Raw genomic sequence first — 25,910 nt, 5'->3', positions numbered from 1 at the left:
CCCTCATCCTACCAATTGTGTGTGCTAGAATGACCTTAAAGTCTGGTGGGATGCACTACAAGCAGCATATCAAAGCAAATCCTGCTTGTTGGTAGCCAGTATTGTTTGCATTGTGGTAAAATTTGTGGCAAAAGTGTTGAGTACATTTTTACTTCTTTGCTATTGATTGGTCTTTTGCATCATCTTTTAACTGTGAAGAGATGTGGCTGTGTGAGGCAGGGACCTCCCTCTGGTCAGCTCCCTTCTTTTAACGTGCTTTGGAAGCAGTGTAGAGGGACAGCAGGGCAAATGGCTGGAAAGGGGCAGAGGGGAGGGCAGGGCTGTGGGGATGCCCAGAGAAGGACAGCCTGTGTGGTGGTGGGAGCCATGCTGAGGAGCTGGCTGCTTGGGGCAGGCATCAGGCTAGTCAAGGTTTTCCCATGGTAACAGCTCATGTATGCATTTGTGCTCCCCCAAACTAGAATGTGTTTTAATTGGGTTTGGGAACCTAGATTTTTTCTTTAATTCTGTAACAGAGGAATTTGGGCACATACAGTTTCAAAATCCTTGATGGTTTAAATTATTACTTCTGAGTCTGCCCAAGGCATAGATGGGAAGCATCTGGCCCCCACTGGGTCTCCTCCTGACTGCAGGAGCACTATCACAAGCAGTATTGGTATTAGAAATACGTTCCCTCATTTCTTTGTTGCTCTCCATGTGCTTCATGTTTGAAAGCTCCTTACAATCTGAAGCCAGTCTTGCAGTAAGTGGAAATTGGCAGCACCTGAAACTCCACATACGGCCAAGAAGGTTTATATGTAAATCCCATACTGCAAATGACTAGACAAATGCTGAAACAAGAAGTTGCCTTTTGTAAGCTGTAATCCCGATTCACTGATACCTATGGTGTGCAGCATGGGAACAAGCACCATGTAACTCAGTAGAAAGTTGTGGTGTTGAAATACTGTTTATAATTTTATATATATATTATAATATTTATCATCACAAAGGAAAATTAACTAATTACAGTTTTCTTTTTGTCCTTTTGCTTTTGCGCCTTGTTTGCTGCTCTTTCTCTGTCACCAGCCATCTTTGCTTGGCACTGACTCCCACCACCCCTCGCCATCCTCGCAGCCTGGCCCCCATGTATCTTCAGCAAAGCTTCGCAGGAGATGCAAGGAGAGCACTCGAACAAAGTCCTTGGGTTGTGAGGCTCCCAAGGAGAGTGCTCCAAAGCACGGCGAGTTGGAGCCAGACTCTGACAGAAAGGGGCGAGTGTGCTCCGCCGAGCAAGATGTGGCTTTCGGCTATAAGCAAAAAGCCAGCAAAGGCGGAACGCTGTTCTCCTTCTCCTTGCAACTTCCAGAGTCATTTCCTTCCCTCCTGGATGACGATGGCTACCTGTCTCTCCCTAACCTCTCTGAAACCAACCTCCTGCCTGCCAGTGTGCAGCACTACCTCCCCATCCGCTCCCCCTCCCTGGTGCCTTGCTTCCTCTTCATTTTTTTCTTTCTGCTCTCTGCCTCTTTCTCAGTGCCATACGCCCTCACTCTCTCCTTTCCTCTGGCTATGTGCCTCTGCTACCTGGAGCCCAAGGCGGCCTCCTTGAGTGCCTCACTTGCCAATGACCTGAGTGACAGTTCAGAGGAAGAGGTGTGTACCTCGGCATCGAACACACTCTTTTTCGTGTTCAGTGCTTCAGTCCTAACCAGTGTTAGATTGCTGCAATAGTGGTCCTACTTTCAGAGCCTCATTTCTGTCTGTGCTGATATGTTAGAAGGGGAGGGTTTGGTTTATTTTTTATGTTTGGGGCTTAGTTTTTTTCCTCCTTTTCTTACTTATTTTTGTTGTGTTGGGAGCACAGCTTGGGGCCCAGGGTTAGGCACAACACTGTGTGGAAGTGGCTTGGTTTAAACTGTGTCAGCTGATGCGAAGTGACTTGCACTAAACAAATTGCCACTGATTAGCTCTGATGTATTGTATGTGAACCCATCTGGACCTTTCCCCCCCCCGTCAGTTTATACTAGGGTTAGAATAGTTATCTAAATAGAGGGTATTAAGTACAATTTCCTGCATAATTACATATACATATGTATATACGTTATATTTGTGTAACTAGCTACCCAATAATAATAACAGGCACTCTCACCAGCTTTAGCGTGTTCAGGGAGACGGAGCTCTTTTCAAGAGGCTGTCAGCTGTAGCCTGAGCCTAGAAAAGGCTTTCTGATCCAGTGAAACCTGGATCTGGATTTTCAGCCTTGATTCTATCTCTGCTGCAGATTAAATTGTTTCCCTATGCTTAAATCCAGTATATCAGTGAGAGGTCAGATTGGGACAGCTGTTCAACAGCTGTGGGCGAGCTTGCCGTTTGCAGCGTTCAATTAGCACTCTCGAAACCAATGCCTCAAGCCACCGGGGTGATCACAGGCAGATAAACCAACTGCAGTAGGAGTCCACAGTGGTTCTGGGAACTGTGGATGTGATAATATATCTGGAAGAAGAAAAGGAATCTGCTTGTTTAGGACCTAGAATAACTGGCATCTCAGTTTTTGCTGGTGCTGTTGTTCTTTGTTGACAGAATAAAATAATGAGCTCGGGTTTTCCTCCTTTTTACTCTTCATCTTCAAATTCAAAACTACAGCTTTGTTTCATGTAAAAAACCACAAAAAAACAGATCAAACAATCATAGACCAGTTGGGCATTGGTAAAGTCATCTTGGCCACTTTTCAGTGCTGTTACTGTAGTTGTCTTCAATAAACCCACTTGTGCATCTAAACATTTGTGTAATCTGCTGCTGTTGGTTTTGTAGGACTTGGTGCCGGATTTCATTTCCTTTTTATAGAAAGCCAGAAGTCATATCAATTTATCCTGTAAAAACATTGCTTTTAGATGCTTTTGGCTCTTTGATGCCTAACAACTAAATAATAATGTGCATTTTCTGATAAAAGGCATCCAAAATGTTGCTGTCTCATTTTGTGTCCTCATTTTGAGCCAGCATTTAGGTCTCAATTTGCGTTAGCTCTGCACTTGGATTAATCTAATAGCAATAACAGCATTAATACAGTGCCAGCTCCAGAGGCAATAACGAGGCAGTGTTTATGTAATGCATTGGTCTGTTCCACTTTCAGAAATGAGCACTTCTTTTCATTAGTAAAGTTAGGAAGTATTGAGCATAAAAATGTATTGAATAGGCTTTTGAGTGTCACTCTTATGAGGGTGATTATTCTGGCAGTGCTTCCTGGCAGACAACACAGACTTGTGCCTAATCCAGTGGGTATTTCTTGTTCAAAATATTGCATGAAAATGAATATGTTTTAAACTCGGGCATGTCTGCATTACATTGGCAAAACAAATCACAGCAATTATCACAATTTAGAGGAGGTGCAGCCGCAGCATCCCCAGAGATAGCTGCTTCCCCTTCCTGCTCAATCACTTGCCTGCCCACAAGCCCCACCAGCAGCTGCACTACAGCCTGTCTCAGAGTTGAACCCAACCTTTCTTACTCTCCACTCCAGAGGAGACCTGCCTTGCTCAGCCTCAATTCACCATTCTCTGCTCTGCGATAAGCCCAGATATTTATTTTAAGTAACACAGTAATGCCAACTTCAGCTCCATGGCTGTTGATTGGCTTATTAGCAGACATGTATGTTGCAATAAAGCAAATTTTGTGCCTTATTTAGGATTTCATTGCTGTCATGATAAAGAAATACAAACCACTTTTTCCTTCTAGTTCACAAGAGATTGCTCACAGTGATGCAGCAGGCTACAGGCAGTATCCTGAGCCAATCTCATACCATTTTGAGCTCTGTTCTCCCTTGAGCAGTGCCTCTGGAGGCAGGCCATGCAGTCAGAGACAGAATCTCACACCTTAGATTTCATTAGCTTTTGTGTTTGTACCTTAGCAGCTGATACTTTTATTGACTTTTCTGTAATGTTCCCAATTTCAAGTTCTTAATGAACCCTGTGTGCCAGACTCATGTTACAGTGCCTTGACACAAATCTTTTAATTACTTTTAAATGCCTACATTCATTAATTCCTCTTTTCTTTTTTCTTTTTTTTCTTTTTGTAAATAGGAGTGACGATACATAGATTTTTTTTCTTTATACTGCCATACCTTTACAATTGCTTATAATCATAGAATTATAAAACAGTTCAGGTTGGAAGGGACCTTCAAAGGTCTAGTCCACCCTCTCTGCCATGAGCAGGGACATCTTCTGTTGTAAAGATGTGAGATCATTCACTAATAAAGAAATGATTTTCTAACACTTTAGTGAAAACAATTTGACCATCTGGGTAGACTATTTTGGCATTATAGTTTCATTTAAAAATAAAAGTGATCTGTCTAGTGAGTGGTTATTGATTGGAATATTGCATGTAACTTGCATTCATGCACTTAACCAGATAGTACAAAATGCCTGCCTGTTCTTCTGCCTGGCATACAAGCAGTACAAGTTATTTAAAGGAATGAATGATATAAAACAAAGCAATGCAAAAATATCAAAAAAACAGTTTTATGAAATATTTGAGTTGTCGGAAAACAACAGAAGACAGGAGATTCAGAGTTAAGACTGGTACTCCCTCTACCAGTAGATTGTTTTTTTCTCTTGTTTCATACTGGTGCGATTTGAGATTGAGATGTATTGTCTTAGTTTTACATTACCTGCCTGGGTTACTTTACATTATCTAAGGACCATAGAAAATCACTAATCAAAAGCAGAGCTTTCACTTACGTTGAAAAAACTGGGATGTGCCAATCTGGGGAACTAGAGAGCACTTTGATTACTTACTAGTTTTCCATAAGCTTGCATAACATCAAAAATAGTCATTTGAACTCTCTTCTCAGCCTGTAGTAACCTATCCTCTACTATTTATTAAATCTTGACATCTGCATTCTCCACTAAACTTTCTTCATGATGTTGAGCAAAGCAGGGATAGATCAGTCTGTGCAATGCTGTGCTTTGTTTCATTTTTCTCATTCTTACCTAGTAAGTGTTTGGGTTTGGTTTGTTTTGTTTTTTTTTTGGGGGGGGGGGAATTACTTTTCTTTTTCTCCTGCTTTCATCTGTATTCTTAATTGGAATGAGAAGTGGTTTTTTTTACACTTTTAATGGCAGTTTTCTTTCTTTTTACTATTGTTAAGTATCAGCTGCTCTTTATTGGAACCGAATGGGATCTGAGCCTTACCATTACTCCACAGACAGACAGTAGATGGGCTGGGGGTACAGTTACTTGAACTCCTTGGTAATGCAGACAGCCTCATTGCGTATAAATGTGGAGACAAGAACAACTTCTGTACAAATGAGGGGCTGAAAGTCAGGTGACTGTTAAAGTAGCCTTTTTTTTTTATTTTAATGATCCTTTCCCCTTCCGGATAAAAAGTCAACCACCAAATTGATCTGTATTGGCTAGAACAAAAATTTGATGAGTAATTTTCTGTTAACGAAATTATTATGGGAGGAAACATTTGTTTAGAGAATATTAGCTTTTTTGTCCCCATTTTTTTTAAGCCACCTGGCTTTCTTAAGAAAAAAAAACAAAAATGCTATTGAAATAACACTTTTCCAGTAATGTTTTATTTGGCTTATAAATTTGTTCCAGTAAAGCCATATACTGTGTACAGTACGCCTGGAGTCTTCCTCTGAGTCTGTTCTGTTTACTAATATAGCATTTTTATTTTGCTTCTTTGACTTGTGCGTGGTTTGAAAAGCAATGCTAATGCAGTTCACAGAGATGTTGAATTTAACAGTTCCCCATATGACCCACGTGTACTGATGAGCTGGGTTTATTCTTTATTCCTGCCTTCCTCTTGGAACCCGGTTACTTGTCTAACCAAATAGACTGACAGTGAGCAGACGGATACTGCAGCTGATGGTGAGACCACTGCCACCGAGGTTTGTACAGTCACTGGCACCCAGTTATGGCAGGGGAGAGTGTTCTGCCTCATCTCTTCCCAACCCTGGGCATGAGGGCTAAACTGCATGTTTCCTATGGCAGTTCGGGATCCTTCTCTGTGCGTGTGTGCATGTGCATATGAGCGAGTGTGAGAGTTTAGAGTTTTCAGTGCTCCCTACAGGTTCCTCTCATCTTTGCATTTGATGTGGAAACTGCAAGGCCACACTGTGCAGATAGCAGGGCAGTGGCAGCCACCCACACCAACACAGCCTACCTGGATGGTCTTTCTCACCAGGTTGTGCCCTGGGTTGTAATACTTGCTTGTTTGCTCGTGTAATCTTCACCTTTTATGTGAGGGAGAGGGGAGAAAAGACAGTTAAAACCATTTTCAAGTTCTCTACATAAAGGTATTTTCCACATTATAAATATCTGAGGTTTTCCTTGACTGTAATGTCACATGTCATCTTCATATACTGCTACCAGGAGTCCAGGGATTGTATTCAGAGAAGAAATGTAAAAAAATTGTATTTTCTTAGCACTGAGGAGCCTCATATCCACAACGTTATAAAGACTGTGCAGGCAAATTCAAACCTATGTGACTCCACTGAAGTGCATATAATGCTTTCATAATTAATATGCCTGCAGCTGCAAACGTGAGCAGAATTGGGTCTGACATCTGGTAGAAGACAAGTATTACCACAAACACTGCTGTAACTTTTCAGTAGGATCTCATTAATATTTCAGACTGTTAAAATTATCAAGGAAAGATTCTGTGTATGACACATCAGGACAATTCGGCCTCTACTGTAAACAGAATAAATTTGAACTGAATTACAAAGTAATCAACAGATTTTCCCATGGGTCATTTGACTAATTAGGACTATATGAAAAATTAACAATAAAATAGCAGCATGAGCATTTAAATAATCCAAGTGGAGCAACAACATAGAATCATAGAATCCTTTGGACTGGAAAGCTTATCTAGTTCCATCCCCTGCTGCCATGGGCAGGGACACCTTCCACTAGACCAGGTTGCTCAAAGCCCCATCCAACCTGGCCTTGAACACTGCAAGGGATGGGGCAGCCACAGCTTTTCTGGGCAACCTGTGCCAGGGCCTCACCACACTCACAGTAAAGACCTTCTTTATAATACCTAAGCTAAATCTCCCCTGTCTCCCCTTGTCCCATCACTACAGGCCCCTGTAAAAAGTCCCTGTCCAAATTTCTTTTAGCACCCCTTTAGGCACTCAGAGCTGCTCTAAGGTCTCCCCAGAACCTTCACTTCTCCAGCTGAACAGCCCCAACTCTCTCAGCCTATCCACAGGAGAGATGCACCAGCCCTCTGACCATCTTCATGGCCCTCCTCTGGAGGTCCATGTCCTTCTTGTGCTGTGTGGCTCTGGAGCTGAACACAGTGATCCAGATGGTGTCTCACAAAGTCTGTTGGGACAAGTCAGGATTACAAAATGCTTTCAAGTGCCTCTTGCACTCTAAGTTCAGGCCTTGAGCCCTACAGAAAGTAAAATATAATCCTAAAAACATGACATTTAAAATGTTCAGTTTATTCCTAACAAATGTGTGACAGTCTCCCTAGCTGCTGTCTTTATTTCAGGGGAGAAGACTCTGTAAACCTCATTTTTCCAAATGGATACCTGTTTTTTTTAAAACATGCAGTGTATTTGCCATCTGAAAATTCATCCCTCAGGACTGGGGCTTATTGTGTTGCTTTTGACAATGTGAGCTTAGGTAAATGTGATGTGTTGTGTCATTCCGGAAGACCACCATTGCTGATAGCTCATGAAAGAATATATACGGGCTAAATATGAAATAAAATTACAGAAATACAGAAAGGGACTGAGGTTAGAGAAATAGCATTTTAAGCAAATACAGTGTGCTTCATTGTGTAAAAAAGCATTGTGGGTGGTTTACCTGTGGTGAGTTTATGCCAGGCTTTGCCTGTGGCCCAGGAAATGCCACATATTTAAACTCTGGTATTTTGGACTTCCAAAGAATTTGCTGTTGCCATCTAATCCTAAATCAGATGTAATCTTGGTGATAATGTCAAACTGCTGCTCTTGACATATAGATCTGTGAATGTGGAATGCACCAATATTTATAAAAGGAAAATGTTCTAAGAGTCCGTTGTTCACAAATAACAAATTTGAAAAGAGGAGACTTGCTCTGAGTTAGGGAACTGTGCAAAGTCAGCCAGCATGTCTACTCCTTCTCCTTAAGCCCTTAACGTAGAGAAAATGTGAATTTAACCTAGTGTGCTCCTCTCACCAACTTTCCTAAAGCCTTCAGTCTTACAAGTGGGTAAGGTGTTGTTTTCCAATCTTTCTCATGCTGGCAGTCGGATCAAGAGGAGGACGGAGATCTAAAGGCACAGGTACAGAAATGAAAGGTCTAGATGTTACTCAAGTACCGATGTTGGAGGTGTTCACCTCTCTCAGCATGTTATTGTGGGTTCTCTGTGAAGAAATGTGTAGAAAACAGCATTTTGTATCCTTTCAATACTGTGTCCCTTACCTTTCCCTTTCTTTTTCACTTCTTTCAGAATAGTCTGATTAAGCGAATACAGGGTGAAAATGTGTATGTCAAACATAGTAATCTTATGTTAGAGGTTGGTATTGGTATATACCAGTGCATGTACGTACATGTGTGTTAGTTTTAGTGGTAAACTGTGAATCTGCACTATGATGCATGAACTGTGTATTCCCACCTGCTAATAAATTAAATAGATTTTTTTTTTCTCAGAGTACGATGACTCCTCTAACTTGTACTATAAATATAGATATATGTGTGCATCCACGCGCATATGTATGTTTGTTTGAAGCCTCTTTATCAGGTGTAAATTACAGCCATACAGATAAGCTTTTTAAGAGTATATTTATGCTCACTTGTACAAGATATGCTATGCTGTTATCTTTCAAAATGCCACATTTTCACAGAGTGTTGTGTTAGTGCTGTGCTCCCCGGCTCCCTGAGATGTTACTTCCCTCTTTACTAACCAACCTGTGTGTTTTGGCTCAAAAATTTGGCTGGCTTAGGATGTATTACAAACTGCTCTATTCTTTTAAAACTGTCCAGGACCTAGACAAAACCCAGGAAGATCTGATGAAACATCAGACCAATATAAGCGAGCTGAAACGTACCTTCTTGGAAACCTCCACAGAAACAGCTGTATCTAATGAGTGGGAGAAGAGGCTTTCCACATCTCCCGTTCGGCTTGCAGCAAGGCAGGAGGAAGCTCCTATGATTGAACCACTAGTGCCTGAAGAGGTCAGCGTGAGATGAAAGGCTTCATTATGTATTTGTCTATTCATTTTTACTTATAATAGTTCTCAGTAGGTTAAAGGCTGTAGGTAGAGGCCATTCCCCACTTGCAGGTGCTCCCTTTTCTCAGGACTCAGGTTCTAGTAACAAAGATGCAAGAAAGAGCAGATACCTTTTATATATATTTAGAGTATGAAATTCACTGCATGGCAGAATTGGGTCTCTCTGAGGGTGAGAAGTGCAGGCTTTGTTACAGGTTCAATGAGCTTGAGGAAGCCCAGCCATGCATGAAAGAAACCATGAAGGTGATGGAGAGAAGATTTGAATAATGGTGACTGGTAGGGAGCAGCGGTGTAGCGGGACGGATGGGGTTATGGTACCAAGCATGACAAGAAAATACAGAGCAAAGGGCAGAATTCTCTCAGTCTTAGAAGGCAGAGAAGAAATAATGATAATTAGACCTGCCTGGAGAGTTCTATAAGAGAACTGATAGTTGCTGCAGTCTGCTGGATACCGTTTCATTGAAGACCCAGTGCAGATTGCTAAGTGTATGCATTCTCATGCAGCGTGCATGCGTGAAAAACTCTTGCTTACTATGGAGTTTTGAAGTGTTTGCAAGAAACTTGCCAATTAAAAAGCTGCCTTTAATTTAGTTTGTGAGTAGATAATGGGATGTAGAGGTGACAACGTAACATTCATGTTGCCATAAAATACATACATCTTCAACAAAAAGCAGAGTCTTGGTTTAAATCCAGTGGAGCAAAAAGAAACATGCACGTGTGGTCTGCATGAACATTAATTTTTTTATTCTACTGTGGGTGGGTGTCTGGTTTCTGTCTCACAGGAATCATCTTTATGGTTAACACTTGTTTTTAGCATTACAGACCAGGAGATGGTCATAAAGTTTGCTTTTGTCCCCCCAGCGCTGATGCGATGCTGTAAGGAACTCGGAAAAAAATTGGCTGGAAAGTAGAATTCGAAAGAGTTTTCTTCTTTCCCACCTCAAATTAAAGATTGGCATTGCAGACCCACGGCTTTCTGAAGAAAGAAATCCCTGGAGACACACAGATAGCACATGGCAGCTTCTCCTCTTAGGGAAAGGGATGCTGCCAAGAAAAAGGCCCCAGCTCCTCTTCTCCCACATTATACCCATCTAAACAGTGGGTGATACAAGCATCAGATGCATTAGAGTGGCCATCATGTTGGATTGAAATACCTAACAAGCAGACATGGTGCCCAAAGCTTACCTTTTGGAACATTATGAAGAGCCTTAATGTTGCTCCTACTGTCTTGGTCAGAAATCACAATAGATCTTATGACCATTTTCATTTGGTTGTAGTTGACAGTACAGGTTGTCTTAAAAGTATAATGGTAAGTATAATGAACAAGATTAAATTCACATATTAAGATGTAAGAAGCTGTTGAAAAGGGAGCAGCTGGCTAGCAGAGCTTCAGAGGAGTGCAGGTGGAACAAACTTATACCTTCCCCCCACCAATTCATTTCATGTCTTTATTACTTTAAAAATTTCATAGCAATTTATCATTAAAATGCACAGGCAGTAGCAAAGCATTACCTACTTATACAATCATAGAATAGTTAGAAAGTTGGAAAGGACCTTAAGATCATCTAGTTGCAACCCCCCTGCCATGAGCTCAGACACCTCAGTCACCCAAGGCTCTGTCCAACCCAGCCTTGAACACTGCCAGGGATGGAGCATTCATAGCTTCCCTGCACAACCCATTCCAGTGCCTCACCACCCTCACATTAAAGAACTTCTTCCTTATATCCAATCTAAACTTCCCTTGTTTAAGTTTTAACCCATTACCCCTTGTCCTATCACTACAGTCCCTAATGAAGAGTCCCTCTCCAGCATCCTTATAAGCCCCCTTCAGATACTGGAAGGCTGCTATGAGGTCTCCACGCAGCCTTCTCTTCTCCAGGCTGAAGAGCCCCAATTTTCTCAGCCTGTCTTCATACAGGAGGTGTTCCAGTCCCCTGATCATCCTCGTGGCCCTCCTCTGGACTTGTTCCAACAGTTCCATGTCCTTTTTATGTTGAGGACACCAGAACTGCACACAATACTCCAGGTGAGGTCTCACGAGAGCAGAGTAGAGGGGCAGGATCACCTCCTTCGACCTGCTGGTCACACTCCTTTTGATGCAGCTCAGGATATGGTTGGCTTTCTGGGCTGCGAGCGCACACTGAAGCTAGCTCATGTTCATTTTCTCATGACCAGCACCCCCAAGTCCTTCTCTGCAGGGCTGCTCTGAATCTCTTCTCTGCCCAACCTGTAGCTGTGCCTGGGAAATGCAGGCTGAGGAAACACATTTCAATCGGAAAGGAAAAGGGCAAGAGTTATGCTTATCTGGTATGTCTTCTTGTACTGCTCAAAAGCAGTGTCCAGTAACTATATCTTATTTGCATCTAAGTAAACTACAGCTGCCCCACAAATTCTCATCCAAATGAACGTGTTTCTGTGGAAAACTGAGTGGATTTGAGCTATCAGAGCCTAACTCTGAGGTGACTTATGACACTAAGGGGCCCCTGCAATAGATAACACCTCACTGTCCTGTTTGGTAGTGCTAAGGAGGATGGTATCAGGTCACAAGTCATGCTGATATAGGAACTTTTCAGGAAAAAAATGAGGCTATGCATAGGTCAAAATCAGCACCTTGGTGTCTACTGAGAGATGCAGCAGTAGTCAGAATAGAGGGCACGTAGATCTGCATTATGTAGTAGCTTCTTCTAGTCAAAGAAGTCATGTGTTTAACTTAGCATATCCACTTTAAAAAATTATTCAGTGCTGTTACCTGTAGCTCTTTACTGTAAGAAGACAACAGAAGGGAAAATATGTAATTTCAAAATGTGTGCTTTGAGCATTTGGGACTTGTGTGCATTTGGTCAGTTTGACTTCTAGCCTGCCTCATCACCAGTTAGTTTCTTACAGTAATGGGGGAAATACTTTGATTTTCTTTAGTTACGAAAAATAATGTTTCAAATATTTGCTGTAATTGTGGCCAGATAGCTGCAGAACGTGAGAGCCATCATGCTAACAAACTCCTTGACAGTGCTTAGTCTGACCTCGATTGAATTAAACCAGCACTTTAGAAATAAGTTATGCATCTCACTGCAGTCAAGGAGATGAGCCATTTCTCCCTTTTTCTAGTTTCTAGTTTTGTAGCCTTCTTTAAATGTCTACCTTTCTTCCTGAGTACATGGAGTATACATACTTAAAAGAGTATGCTTTTATCATGCCATTCATAGCACTTCCATTGGCATGTCTAATGAATACACTAGCCATTGAAGTGGGTAGAAAGAGTTTGGCAAGAAACCTACTTTCCTCTGCAGGGGCTTACTTGCTCTGGCCTAAGAAAAAAGTGGACAGCCTAGAAGCTGGGCTCAGAAGGCTTAGGAACTGGAGCCTTGCCATCATAGAAAACTTTCCCAGTTGATTGAGTTGCAGAGATACTATCCTCACAGCATTGGTAAGGAATGATAGGATAAAAGTGAGGAGGATTTTGGTGTGACACTGTAGAGATAATAGAGCCATGATTAGCTTCCTGCATAGGAAAAGGCTCTGAGACCTTTTATACCTGTAAGGAGAAAGAAAGGGAGAGCTGAAATCTCTTCAGGGCACACTTTCTGCCTGCTTCAGCAGAGAAGGCTGCAAACTCAGGAGAGAGCTAAGTCCAGGGTGAAGGTGGAAGAGCCTGTTCTAGGTTACTTATGGAAGCCATGTAAGTTGGCACCAGACACAGTTAAATGAATAATGAAAGATGAAATGAACACAGTGCATCCACACCCAGGTGTTACTCAGTGTAGTGGTTTTTGTGTTGCACAAATGATATGCTTGTGTCTGCTTTGCATTCACTGCAGAGACACCGATTTCACTTATTGGAAACCTTTGTAAAATCATCTATTTTTTTTTCCTAAATTCCCATGCAGTCAATAACTTGTAGAGAAATATGATGAGATTTGTAGAGAAATATGATGAGCTATTGTATAGTGGACTTTATACCCTCCATTTACTAAAACCGTTTATTCCCCTGACATTAGACCAAAGAAGAAAATGAAAAATCAGAAAAACTCATATTTTTGCAGAAGGGAGGTACTACATTCCTTGAATTGCAGGTAAAACCAAATAATACTTTCTTGAAATGCAGTCAGGCTGGCAATGATTTATTATTTTATTATATTTTCTTCCTTTCCAAGCCCCTCACCCCCTTTTTTTTTTTTACTATTATTATTTCATAAGTTCCAGAGAGATGTAATATGGAGGCCAAATTCTGAGGAATGAGTTCTCTCCAGAGCTTATGGCATCCTAATAGAGACTGATTTCTCTGCTAGTTGGAAGTCTACTTGCACGGTGCTGTTTGTGGATGTTGTTTGCAGTTGTGCATGCATTTCCAGCATCAGCATCACTGATAACATTATGGTGAATCAGGCGCTTCCGTCATTAGAATGAATTTCCTTTATACTGTCAAGTGAATTCAGATTATGCTGAGTGATGGTGAACTTTGTGTTCTTATTGGTTTTTCTATTAGCCAAGTGTGCTAGAGAAGAAGCTGCAGGAAGGAGAATCTGCTGGCACTTTGGTTACTTCTCATCAAATCATTATCCAGAAAAGTATCCCATCATACCCAGAGGTTATTTTTAATTCATTTGATTTTAAATTACCCCATTTGCTTAGTTAAATACAAAGGTTATGGTCTTAAGGTCAAATAACTGGATACCAATTGCATAGTCAAAGCGAATACTATAGCATATTTGCATAAGGAAGAAAAAAGATACTGCATTAAGTTCCCTTCAGAATATTCAGTAGTACTGTGTTTACTGTGCTGTACTGCTCAGTTTAAACAATTCTAAAGAGGGTTGATGTTATTCTAATGAAAACAAGGAAATTCAGTGCAGACTTCGGCTACGTACAAATGCATGCTGTTCTACAACCTCCTAATAGTGTGTTTTTGACAGCTGAGGAACAGTTGAATGGGCTTACTTGCCTTATTTTTGTAATTTGTTTCTGACTGTAGCATTACAAATCATTGCGATATATGATTTTTAACCTCAGGATGATTCCAATCATCATTTTAAACGATGCACTAAAATGCTATTCTGCTTTGGTAAATAATTTTTTTGTGTCCATGTTATATGGGCCTCTAATGGGAAGGAATATGCAAAGAATTCATACTTTGCCTAAGTTGATTCTATTTATTTGCTTGATAACTGCTCTAAGAGGTACAATGGTAAAAGTTATTACATGCTTTCAGAAGAGGTGGCATGGATTTCTTAAAAGTCTTCATGCTTTAGTGCTCCTGATGTATAGATAAACCTTCAGGTATTCTAATTTAGCTTTTATATCTCAAATATAGGGCACTGAGGATTGGGTTATTATAGACAAAGTACCCTCTGAGGTAGTTGATGGTGAATCGAAAAAAAGTCTGGCATACAAAGTAGTGACTGTGAGCAGTAAAACTACCCTTCCACCTGAGATGTTAAAATCCAGTACCATTCTAATGCAGAGCTTTGAGGACTTGGAAAGTGAAATGCAATCCAAAGAGGAGAATAAGCAGAAAATGCTCACCCTAGGAAAGTCCTATGATACTGTATCTGGGAAAACTGTAACCATGACAAGTAAAGCTAAAGAGGGTGAGAAAGCAGTACAGCCTGCAGTAGAAGCTTTGCAAAAAATGGAAAGGGAAGTGCAAGAATCTGTGAAAATCACTCCGGTAGTGTCAGAGTATGAAATCCTCAAGCCTGTCACTGATGAGAAAGCCAGGTGGGGATCCGACGTGCAGAGCACAAAAAGAAAGATGTCTGACTCTTTGACAACTATAAAGGAAGCAGAATTACAGTTACAAAGTCCTGAAGAGGAGAGTTTGAAAAAGACACTCAAGATGGACCAGGATTTGCAGTTACATGGTACACTGGGAAGCTTGCAGCATGGCAAAGCAGAAAAACAACTTGGCAGTGAAGCTATAAAAGCAGGGGCATTTGCCTGGAGAGATAAGAGCCTGTCTGAGTGGAGATATTCCAGAGAACAGCCATTTACCATTGCTACTGCTCACTATGTTACTGAGTCGTCTGCGTCCAAAGTAGTGGTAACAAGTGGCTTTGACTTCACACCACGGTTTAAAGTTTAAAGCATGACTTCTTTTAGGCAATCCCCTCACACCACCCTACTTTTTGGTTCTCTTGCTGCCTGGCTTTACGTTGACAGCAGACAACCCAGCTTATTTTTTTTCCCCTCATACTTTGAATCTATCCACGGTCTGAAGCAGACATTATATAAGGCTTTCAACCTTTCTGGTTTATTTAAATCCATGTTACTGAAATGTAGTATTGCTGCTGTGGCTTGTTAATAGAAGGAAAAAAAAAAAGGTTTGCTTGAACCAGCAAAACGCCAACGCTAACAACTATGCTTTGTAACTACTGCTTACTACAGCCATTATGAATATGCTCTGATTTATTTTCCCATTTTGTTCCTGTTTCCAACCTCTCTGTGCTCCTGCAGCCTTCTCTCCCTTTCCTCTGTCTCTGCCTCCAGTTTTAGCAATTAACATGTCTGTGCATGCGGGTCTGCCTTTCTTCTGTGTATGACTCTACATTTCTTTGTCTATTTAGACTAAACAGTCCACCAGTGAAAAAACCATGGATGGTTCAGATATCTTCAGTTTAATAGAGTCTGCGAGAAAACCGACTGAGTTCATAGGAGGGGTTACTTCTACTTCACAAAGCTGGGCTCAGGTGGCCATTTGATTCCCTCCATCAGCATTATAACCAATTATTTTTGCTTTTGTTTTGTTTTCTGGTTTTATGCATAACTCGGAAACTACATAACTAATGGATGTGTTCTGTGCCTTTTCTTTTGTTACAACAGACCACAATAGAAACTTCATGAGAAAAAAAAAACAAAACACTGTTTTCTCTCATTTCACTTTATTTTGTTCATTTTGTAGGGTGCTGTATTTTGCCTTTATATATCTCACACAAAAATGCCAACAAGAGAAACATTGTGACATTTCACTTTTAAAAAATGAGATTTTTGCTTTTCTACTATTCTGGTAACATCCCGAGAATGAAAACCCATTCAATGTGAGAGAAATAAAGTGGCAAAATATAATACCCATTTTTGTATTTGTGTTCACAGTACATTAACCTGAGGAGCTATTGCAAGTAGCGTAGTCTGGTTCAGACACTGAGGGGTTTTTCTTTTCCTTCCTTGCAGAGAATAGACACGACAACATCTCAGGAGATAACTTCCAGTGAAATGAAGCAGTCAGTTCAGCCACATCAGGATATCATGAAGAAGGTTGTACAGGAGACTGTAGTTATTGAGGAAAGGCGCGGGATGGATGTGTGCACAAGCAGGGATCCTACTAAAGCGGCTGAACTTGTGCTGGATGCCCAGGCTGAGGCAGCATCAGTGGTGGCTGCTGGCATGAAAGAGAAGGAGGGCTCTGCTGGGACTGAGGGGGCAAAGGAGGAAAAAAGGGAGGAGGCTGGCAAAGCCCTAGCCAAACAGGAAGGAGTCGCTGCTGCTGCTGCTTCATGTGAGCAAGCGGAGGAGCACACTACAACAGTCCACATTTCAGAGTCTTTGGAAAGAAAACCTCATTTTGAGGTAACTTGTAACTAAATTGGTCATGTCTGTGCTGAATTGTGAATGTGGGAAATAGTGGACTAAGATAATTTCTGTCATGGAAAGTAAAGCATACTGAGCTTGTATGAGTGCATCTTTACAGCAGGCAGTTTCTCCTCTTATTTCCTCCTTGTGTGGCACCTGCAAGACTAGTTGCTGGCTTCCATCACTGGGAAAATGCCATGCATGTTTTACCCAAAAGTGCTTTTCATGCTACGGAGACATACCTAATTTGGTGGCATTTTCAGCAGGCATTCTCTTTGTGAAGCCCATCAGGACTGACAAAGTTTTATGTGTCCTCAAAGATAGAAAACACGCTTTTCCATGCTTGGCACAGCTGTAAATTAGTGCACTACGGCTTAACCCAGTTTCCTTATCTGAATTTCAAGACCTGTTTTGCAAAAGGGTTAAAAAGTAATAAATTGTTCTTGCTCTTTTTTGTGAGAGCTGGATGGAAGACTAAACCTGGATAGGATTAGTTCTCTTGTCATTTTAAGAAAATACAGAATCTCAGAACAGCTGAGGTTAGAAGAGACCTCTGGAGATCATCTGCTGCAACTCTCCTGCTCAGGCAGGGTCAACCAGAGACAGTTGCCCAGGACTGTGCCAGACAGCATTTAAATGTCTCCACAGATGGAGTCTCTACAGGGTGCCCTGGGCAACCTGTGCCAGTGCTGGGTTAACCTTACAGTGAAAAGGTATTTCCTCATGGTCAGAGGGAGCCTCCTGTCTTTCAGGTTGTGTGCATTGCCTCTTGTAGTGCTTAGATCTTTTCTGAAGTTTGTTTTCATGAAATCCAGCATAGTGCTGAATGTGGCCAGCAGTATATACATGTATGTACCACTGTAACAGAGAATTTTCTCTCTTTTTTATTTATTTTTTTTAAGTGCAGGCCATTTTTTTAGTTGTTCCATTTAGTTGTTTCCATTTCCAAAGGGAAAAAAAAAAAGCAAACAACCAACATTCTGAGAAATCCATAAGCTTTGCCAAATGTTCTAATTCCTTCTTTTTTTGTTCATGCAGTCACCTGTTGTGAAGACTGAGACTATCAGTTTCAGTAGTGTTCCTGCTGGTGGGGAAAACCTTGAAATTTCAACAAAGGAAGTGCCAGTAGTCCATACAGAAACAAAAACCATTACGTATGAGTCTTCTCAGGTAAGAAATTCTGCAGAAGCCAGAGTCTAATTATGCTTTTAAGGGACCCATGTTTCTTCACCCATCTTTAAATGTATGCTTTAAAGTAAACTATTCTCAGTTGTTCAAATATTAAATATTAGTATGGGGAGGATGTACATAAAAATAGGTTACCTAAGGGTGACTCTCATGTCCTTGTGTTGGGCCTTTAGAGAATATTGATGAAGCTACAGATTTCAGGGCCCCAGCTTCTCATCTGTCCTTCCAGAACCAAAGGAGAGTCCCCAGATGCAGAGAGAAATACTGGCACATGATCACCCTAACAGCAGTTACATGCCTAGCATTAGATACTTGTTTTATGAAGAACTGTAGAAATAAGGAACTTCAGCCAGTCCAGTTCTTGCCTCCCTGTGCTCAGGATCTTGGTTTTGATGACTGGTTTTCTCTTTTGGCTCCTTAGGTGGATTGCAGTGCTGACTCAGAACCGGGTGTATTGATGAGTGCACAGACTATCACATCTGAAACCACCAGCACTACAACCACTACACATATCACCAAAGTGAGTCCTCAGAAAACAGGGAGGGTCTTTTTTCCGCAAGGGTATATGTTAATTTCAGTTCTGTTATTTCTTTTGAGGACACACGCTTATACTGTCTGGACAAAATCCTGTTTTGGGTATTTGTCTTCATTCACCTGTCTTTGACTATACTGGCTTCACTAACGCATCATCCAAGGGCTTGACAAGAGTTCTGAAAATCATAAACCCCTTGGATGTGTCTATGCAAGCACAAAACATTGCTGTGCAAAGACGTAACTGCAAATACTGTCTGGAACTGGAAGCAGTGTAGCCACGCTGGCATCATATTGGAAGGAATAATTTGCCTGAGAATCAGGCTCTGTTGACATGACTATAACTGTGTTTGAGTCTTGAGCTATTATCTCTGCACAGTGTTGAAAGCACACAGTAAATATGTATCATGCAGTCATAACAGGACATGCAGTCACCTCAGACACCACCATCACATCGCTAAGGAATTTGCCAACAACCAAGCCAAAAGCTTATGGCTGCACAGACAAACGATGTTGGGTCTTCCAAGTTCCAAGATAGGATCTAAATAATAGTTCTTCCCTAAGGAGAAGCCCTCTTAGTGCTGTGACAGCTCTCTTATCAGTGTTCACCGAGGACAGGATTTCATCTTTCCATAGTGTCATTCACCCTTCAGTAGGTGAGCTATACAGAGGTCATACTGCCCTGTATGTCCTTCTGAAGCCTGCAGTCGGACTTAACTGGGTCTTAATACAAGCTGTCTGTATGTCCATTCTTTTTTCATGGCATGAATTTACCATAAATAACTGCTATTTTTGGCATACAGACATCTCTTCTGACACATGTGAAGATTGACTACAATAAAAATTATCTATGTGGGAAGGACCTCTGGAGGTCATACAGTCCATCCAGAGCAGGCTAACTTCAGAGCTGCTCTGGTTGCAGTTCAGGGTCATTCCCTTTGTGCATAGTGTTTGAGATAGTTCAGTCCAGTCACCTCTGGGTTCCTGCACTGAGCATTCTCTAGGTGAGTAGCAGCCCTCTTTAAGTTACTGACATGCATTTGTCCCTCCCATCTAGACTGTGAAAGGCGGCATCTCAGAGACAAGAATTGAAAAACGAATAGTCATCACAGGAGATGCAGATATTGACCATGATCAGGTAAAGTCTGTAAACTGCTGAAGGCCGTCCTGAAGACTGCTAAAGAGAATAAACATTGCTTTAAAAGATACTATTCATACTGGCATGCCTTAAGTTAAACCGGATTAGTACTTAAATCGGTGATGGTATATTCCATATTTTAATCATTTTCCTCATTTGTAAATTGTGTAATATCTCATGAATCTCTCCACCTTGCTACTGATCATGCATGTTCCACCTCCTTTTTGTTTTTGCCCTTCTGTGGTTTCCTTGGGATAGGCGCTGGCTCAGGCAATTAAAGAAGCCAAAGAGCAGCACCCTGACATGTCAGTGACCAAAGTAGTGGTACATAAAGAGACAGAAATCACACCAGAAGATGGGGAGGATTGACCACAGGTAAGAGGACTAGATGATTTTCCTAGGCATTTACTGGGCTGGCATGTTGCATATGTTGTTTTCCTACCACAGTTCACCTCTAACTCCTTGCTTTCTTTCACTGGCATTCGCAAGTTGCATTTGTGCTTGTTATCAGTTCTGGTATTTAAATGTAAACCACATTCAGCTGTAAATACCTTTCTTCATTCAGTGATGCCAGCTGGAGAAAGAGAAACTACTCATTTGCTTTTGTTGGCTCTCTAGAAAGTCCTCCTCATTGTCCATGCTTTGATATAGTCTAATTTTCTAATTCTGAAGTCAGAAAAATCTGTTGTCTGCTTCTATGTCATTTAAGAACAAATCTATTTTGTTCTTAAAGGTATGCATTTTGTTTAAAAACGCCAAGGGAAAAACGTACAGCTGCTTTTTAAATGTCCCATGCAGATATGTTACTAAATGAAAGTTTTAATTCCAAACCTGCAAAGGTGTGACCCAGTGTGCTCTTGATTTTTCCTGTAAACCCAGCAAATTAGTGTGTCAGTATTTGGATGTCTTGGCTTTCTTGTATTTTAAAGAACATTTTGTGTTTTAAAGCAGCATTGTTTATCAGGATGAGATGATAATGCAGCTTTTTTTGTGCCAAGTTTTTTTTTGGGGGGTAAAGGCATGCTTCTAATTGTGGCTGGCTAAACAGATGTCTTAATATTACTATATTTATTCTGCGTGCAAAAACATGTCATGCATACTAACCTGCTATGCAAAGGCCGTTAATGCCAACACCATTGCACAAATTGCTTTGAATGCTGTATGCATAATGAGAAAAAATAGCTGCTTGTCTGATTTGTTTAAGTCGATAGCAGCATTTTGTTCTTAAAACAACGTATATTCCCTAGCACTTGGTGTAAGTAACAGAGTATAATGCACAGCACCTTTTGAAGCTGTTTTGCTCTCCTGCTTTTGGATATACAGACCCTAAAGAAAACTGAATTTCAGTACCTGTTATTTATTTGGAAGATGGAACCAGTCACTGAGGAGTGAGTAGCTGTGATTCTTGTAGTGTTCTGCTAATTGTTTCAGAGACAACACAATGTAGCTTGCTTAAAAGTCTGTTGATGTCACTAATTCTGTTCACTGGCATCAGTGGACTTTGAATTTGGGCCAAGTTGCTTATACTGGGATGATGCCGTTTTCAGACAGCTTTTGTTACATGCACAAATTGACAGAATCTCTTTTGCAAGAGTGTAGTTAGTTCAAATAATTAACTTGATTCTCTTTCCCGCAGGAATAACCTGGATTGCATATGAATCCAGACATACACACCAGTAGGAATACGAGAGCCTGTATGGAGTCTCAGTTCCAGCCTGACTGACTTGTATCTGTCTATGGAAAATTTCAGTACAGAAGAATTGATCTTGACCATTAATAAAGAAACTGGCAGAGATACCTTCCCATAGAAAGCAATCTGAATCAGCAGCAGTTAAACAATATTGCATGAAGCAACAATAAAATTACAGAAAAGCAGCATTTTTAATTTTCTTAAAATGTTTAAGTTTTCAGCTATACCTGCACGTTCATAAACAATATAAACAGTGATCTCATGTAACACATAAACGGTTCTAGCCTTTCACAGTTTATGAAAGTCTAAACAAATTAAAATTTGTTAGGTGGCAAGCCTTTTGTTTACAGATACTGTAAATGAAGATTACCCCCAAAATGCTAGAAGCTGTATAGGTACTGTGTATAATGTTTTACCACACATTAGATGTGCCAATAACACAGTTTATTCAGTAAACAACTTGAATCTTATATTTGTTTCATCTGGTTTTATTACTGCCCGATAAACAATGACAAATCTTTACTGTTATCAAAATATTTAAATGCTTACAAAGTGTGCTTTGTATACCTGACTGAATACCTTATAAGGTAGTAATGATTTTAGTGTATTAACTTTAATGATTTTTGTCAGCATTGTTCAGAGTCAGCTTCCAGTCACCCTTCACAGATCCTAACCTTGTAAATTATATGTAGTTATTTTGGAAAAAAAAAAAAAAATCTGTATTTTACTTAGTTTGCAGCATTAGAAAATTATTAATCTGAAATAACCATGATGGTTTTCTATTGATTTCCCTTTTGTTCTCAGAGGAAAACAAGAAAAAAATCTGTTTAAGAATCTGGTCAACATTTACTATCTAGTTCAGAGTCAAGCCTTAACCTGTACAGAACATTCACTGAAAACTCGTTAGTGTCCAGCTATAATACCCACTGAAGGGATAGCATCCATTACACTGTCAGCTGCATCACAACACATGGTGAATGTATGTTTCTGCATAGTGAAATAAAAGTGGTAAATGCATCCAAAATTGTATTGTTCTGTGTCTAAAAGCACCTAGTGGTTTTTAATATTCAAAACATTAAGTTATATTTGTAAGACACCACAGGTTCTACTCATTTGCACAGTAGACATTTTGTCTTCATCAGCTGACACTGCACTGTGCAGACAGTTGAAGTTAGCAGAGCATGCAAAGGGATGACACTGTTCACCTCTGGGCATATGATGTTTTCAGAGGAAAAGGAGTATATGGTACCTTCCATTTTCTCTGGTTATGTACTGTTTCACTGAAGCTAAATGAAGGATACTGTGGTTGCTTAGAAAGTAAAGACCAGTAGCACTTGGTCCAGATCCACTCTGTTTTTGAAGTTTTGTTCTGCAACATGGATAAAATTGTCTTTAAAGCAGTACTTACTTATCTGTTCGGTTTTCTTGCTCCTTTGCCACATCCCATTGACAGTCCCCTGGTAGCTCAAGAGAAAATCATAGCAAATAATTCACCCTTAATCTCTGTTCCTTGCAGAATTGAAAGAAATGGGTACAAGCAGACTTTTCAGGACAGAAAGGGCCAAATTTGCCCTTCATTGTTTACACAGGGCTCCCTTACACTGAAGTCAATGGAGTTGGCTTTAGTGGAGAGCAGGATTTGACTCAGTGACATGTTAATAAATATTTTCTTAATTTACAAAAAAAAAATAGTATATATAAAGAGAATAATGTGTAGATAATAATTAAAAGTAATATCCCAAGGCTTTTAAAACTTTGCCCTTAGCCTCTAAAACATCTTTCTTCCACCAGCCATTCTTCATGACTTTAATCCAGAGTGCTGTGTAACTCCCCCTTACCGCCATCATTGCTTACCTCTTGCCTAATGCCCAACACAAAGATTACAGTCTCTTGTGATCTTTGACTGACCTCTCCTCCTAGTCCAAGATCATCTCCGTTCTCAGCCCTCTTGGTGATGGTAGGCTTAGGTCTCTGGTGTCACCAGTGCCTGGTGGCGGCCAGGGCTGGAGGAGGTAATCACCCTGTGTCTCCACAGATGGCATGCCAGGTTCTCACTACTGCATCAGGAGTTTAAAGATAGACCCTGAAGCCATATTGATCTTCCCTCAGGTGCCCCTCATGTCGTCGCCTAAGAAACAGCACTGTATTACCTCAGAGACGTGAGGTGATTGCACAGCCTTCTTTCCAGAGTTAGCATTATGTTTTAGCATGGCTTGAGGAGATTGTATTTTGGTGATACTGCACAGTATGTACGCTGTCTAAAGATACTGTATCTTAAAAAGTTAGCCTCCTTGGAAAGGGTGCTCACAGCTAAGATACAGCCTGAGCACATGCAGACTGTGAGGAGATGAGAGCGGAAAGGCAAGGATGTCTCAGTGCCACTGTTGGCAGTAGACCTAGCCTGGGGGATGGTTCCTATAAGCAATAGTTTTGGTTTTTGTTAGAAACTGTTTCTTGGGTTGTCTGCCTAATGCTGTGCCACATGAAATAAAGAGCACCTGCCTGTTTCTACCAACAATCTTTTGTCTCCGTCTCTTCTCATTTATTGATCTCTGTCCAGCTTCTTGACGTAAAACAGATATTGTGTTATTTGAAAACATCATTACCAGCACAGTCACCAGTACAGCCTCACTAGTTACAGATGGAGTCACAGCTTCAGTCCCATGAGAACTGGCTGCTCTGCACCATTGAAGTAGGTGACCAGGATGATTGGCATGGTATTACTAGGTAAGGATGGGCACAGCAAGCAATCGCATTGGTTATGGCCATCCAAATAGTCTGTTAGTTAAGATCACAAGGTCCATTTGCAAGCTTCACCTTTATATCTTCCCTCTTCACAAGTAATAAGGGTGAGGTAAAGAAGTGTGTTCCCCTGTTTTATACAGGAACAATAATGGTCCAGGTTCTGCAGAGCTAGGAATCAAACCTTAATTTTTAATTATTTTCTGTAGCCTGGTCTATTAAACGTTTGTGGCAGGCCTGAGGCAATGCTGAGATACAGTGACTGATTTTTTTTTTTATGTTTGTTGAACACACCAACAGCACATACTATATACTGTGAGCTGTATTGCCCAGATAAAAGCCTGTCCAGTCAACCACATTTGATCAAACTGTCTGGCATCATATTTATATTCTTAGTTCCCGTACATTCAGAGACCCTACACAAAAAGCTATCTCAAATGAACAGAGTTCAAATACCAAAGGAAACTGCATTTTCTTTGACTTTAGCTATCACAAAGCATTAAGAGGAAAAGTGTTTTACAAAGTACGTATGTTCCACCCATTCACTATTTTGAAAATTAATTTCAGCTCTTCTATACCGTTAACTTTGAGGAAAATCCGTAATTGGGCTATTTCCCCATCCGAAGTCTTAGATCCACTGTCTCCTGAAGTAAATAAAAGAGTAACATTTGGCTAACAGGAGATTAAAAAACAATTTCTACATTCTCTTCTTTCCTTTCCTCTCCATTACATGAAGAAGCAGATACTTGTTTTCAAGTGTTTTCTGTTGGTACTGAACGTACATCAGCTGACTCCAGTGATCTAATCTCCTGAGATGCCTTTGCAATTTATTTTGCTCCTGAAATCCACTCTAATTACAGGCTTTCAGTGTTGATGTTTTCTATGCCTATGTTCTGATGAAATGACACCAAATTCCATCAAATCGAGTAAGACCAAAGTCCTTTCAAACAGGATCTGAGGTTAGATGAACACAAAACAAATGCTTTCTATAACAACAGGAGCTGAACTGGACCTCCTGAAGTCCTCCCTATACATCCCAAGGTATAATGGTGTTTTGAGGTACTGTGGGTGGACTAATGGATGAGAAATTCTTACTCCATTATATAGGGGAAATGTAGCACTTTTCTTAAATCTATAGATTTAAAAGGCTTTATCAGTCTTACACTGCAAATGATGCTGTCTTTTGTTGTTAGTGCTATGCCACATCAGCGAAGAGGTTGTCCATGAGTGCAACACAAAGTACCAGCCTTCCTAATAAAAACATGGTCATATGTTTAAAAAGCCTATTATTAGTTAGGCCTCTTTTAGTTCTGTCTCAAATAGGGATTTATGTTTAAATGAACAATGAGGCATATTACTAATAGGTCTTAGATAAAAATGTTTTTCACAAATTCCTGTATTCATTTATTGAAGCCATATTATTCTATTATCTTGGAGGTACTGTTAGCCCTTGTTCATATTGTAAATTGTTTTATGCCATTAGATTCATTCTCCACCCTTTATCTGTCTCCCATTCAACATCACTCCTGCTTCTCAGCTAGAACTAATGGCTGCTGTAAAGACTGGTAGGAGCAGAATTTAAAAAATCCTTGCTTAAGGGAAACCACTAGACACAAATTATGCAGCTATCTATCTCAGTAAACTCTCTTCCTTCATCTCATGCTCCCAAATGAATCTATAACCTCCATAAATCAATGACCTCACTCTTGCAGCTGCAATGACCATCAATCACTGTAAGCAGGATTAGTGGTCTGTCTTTGAGAATGACTACAGTGACATAAAGGAAAAAGAAAAACAAAAAAAGATTACTGACACTGGAAATTATTTTCATTTTAAAACACATTAG

General features: G+C 40.5%; 1 protein-coding gene across 27 annotated transcripts in view; it reads left to right on the top strand.

Annotated features, from left to right (window-relative positions):
• Positions 1–23,840, top strand: part of EPB41L3 (erythrocyte membrane protein band 4.1 like 3) — a 147,052-nt gene extending 123,212 nt beyond the window's left edge. For 6 of the 27 annotated variants that reach the window (XM_062632934.1, XM_062632927.1, XM_062632926.1 and 3 more), the window contains exons 13-27: positions 1,066–1,632; positions 5,820–5,873; positions 8,228–8,263; positions 8,432–8,497; positions 8,965–9,156; positions 13,208–13,282; positions 13,696–13,797; positions 14,521–15,249; positions 15,773–15,895; positions 16,377–16,772; positions 17,814–17,945; positions 18,385–18,483; positions 19,552–19,632; positions 19,891–20,007; positions 21,269–23,840. In XM_062632934.1, the coding sequence (XP_062488918.1) occupies positions 1,066–1,632; positions 5,820–5,873; positions 8,228–8,263; positions 8,432–8,497; positions 8,965–9,156; positions 13,208–13,282; positions 13,696–13,797; positions 14,521–15,249; positions 15,773–15,895; positions 16,377–16,772; positions 17,814–17,945; positions 18,385–18,483; positions 19,552–19,632; positions 19,891–20,001 (2,763 nt within the window). In that variant the 3' untranslated portion in view covers positions 20,002–20,007; positions 21,269–23,840. The remainder of the gene's footprint in view (positions 1–1,065; positions 1,633–5,819; positions 5,874–8,227; positions 8,264–8,431; positions 8,498–8,964; positions 9,157–13,207; positions 13,283–13,695; positions 13,798–14,520; positions 15,250–15,772; positions 15,896–16,376; positions 16,773–17,813; positions 17,946–18,384; positions 18,484–19,551; positions 19,633–19,890; positions 20,008–21,268) is intronic. The other 21 variants (XM_062632936.1, XM_062632935.1, XM_062632940.1 and 18 more) reach the window with 17 other exon arrangements.
• The last annotated feature ends 2,070 nt before the right edge of the window (positions 23,841–25,910 follow it).

The sequence above is a fragment of the Pezoporus occidentalis genome, unplaced genomic scaffold (assembly GCF_034315485.1).
Source record: "Pezoporus occidentalis ecotype Australia unplaced genomic scaffold, CSIRO_AGI_Poc_V1 ctg4, whole genome shotgun sequence".
NCBI classification, from domain to species: domain Eukaryota; kingdom Metazoa; phylum Chordata; class Aves; order Psittaciformes; family Psittacidae; genus Pezoporus; species Pezoporus occidentalis.
This window is presented reverse-complemented; position numbering and strand designations above follow the sequence as displayed.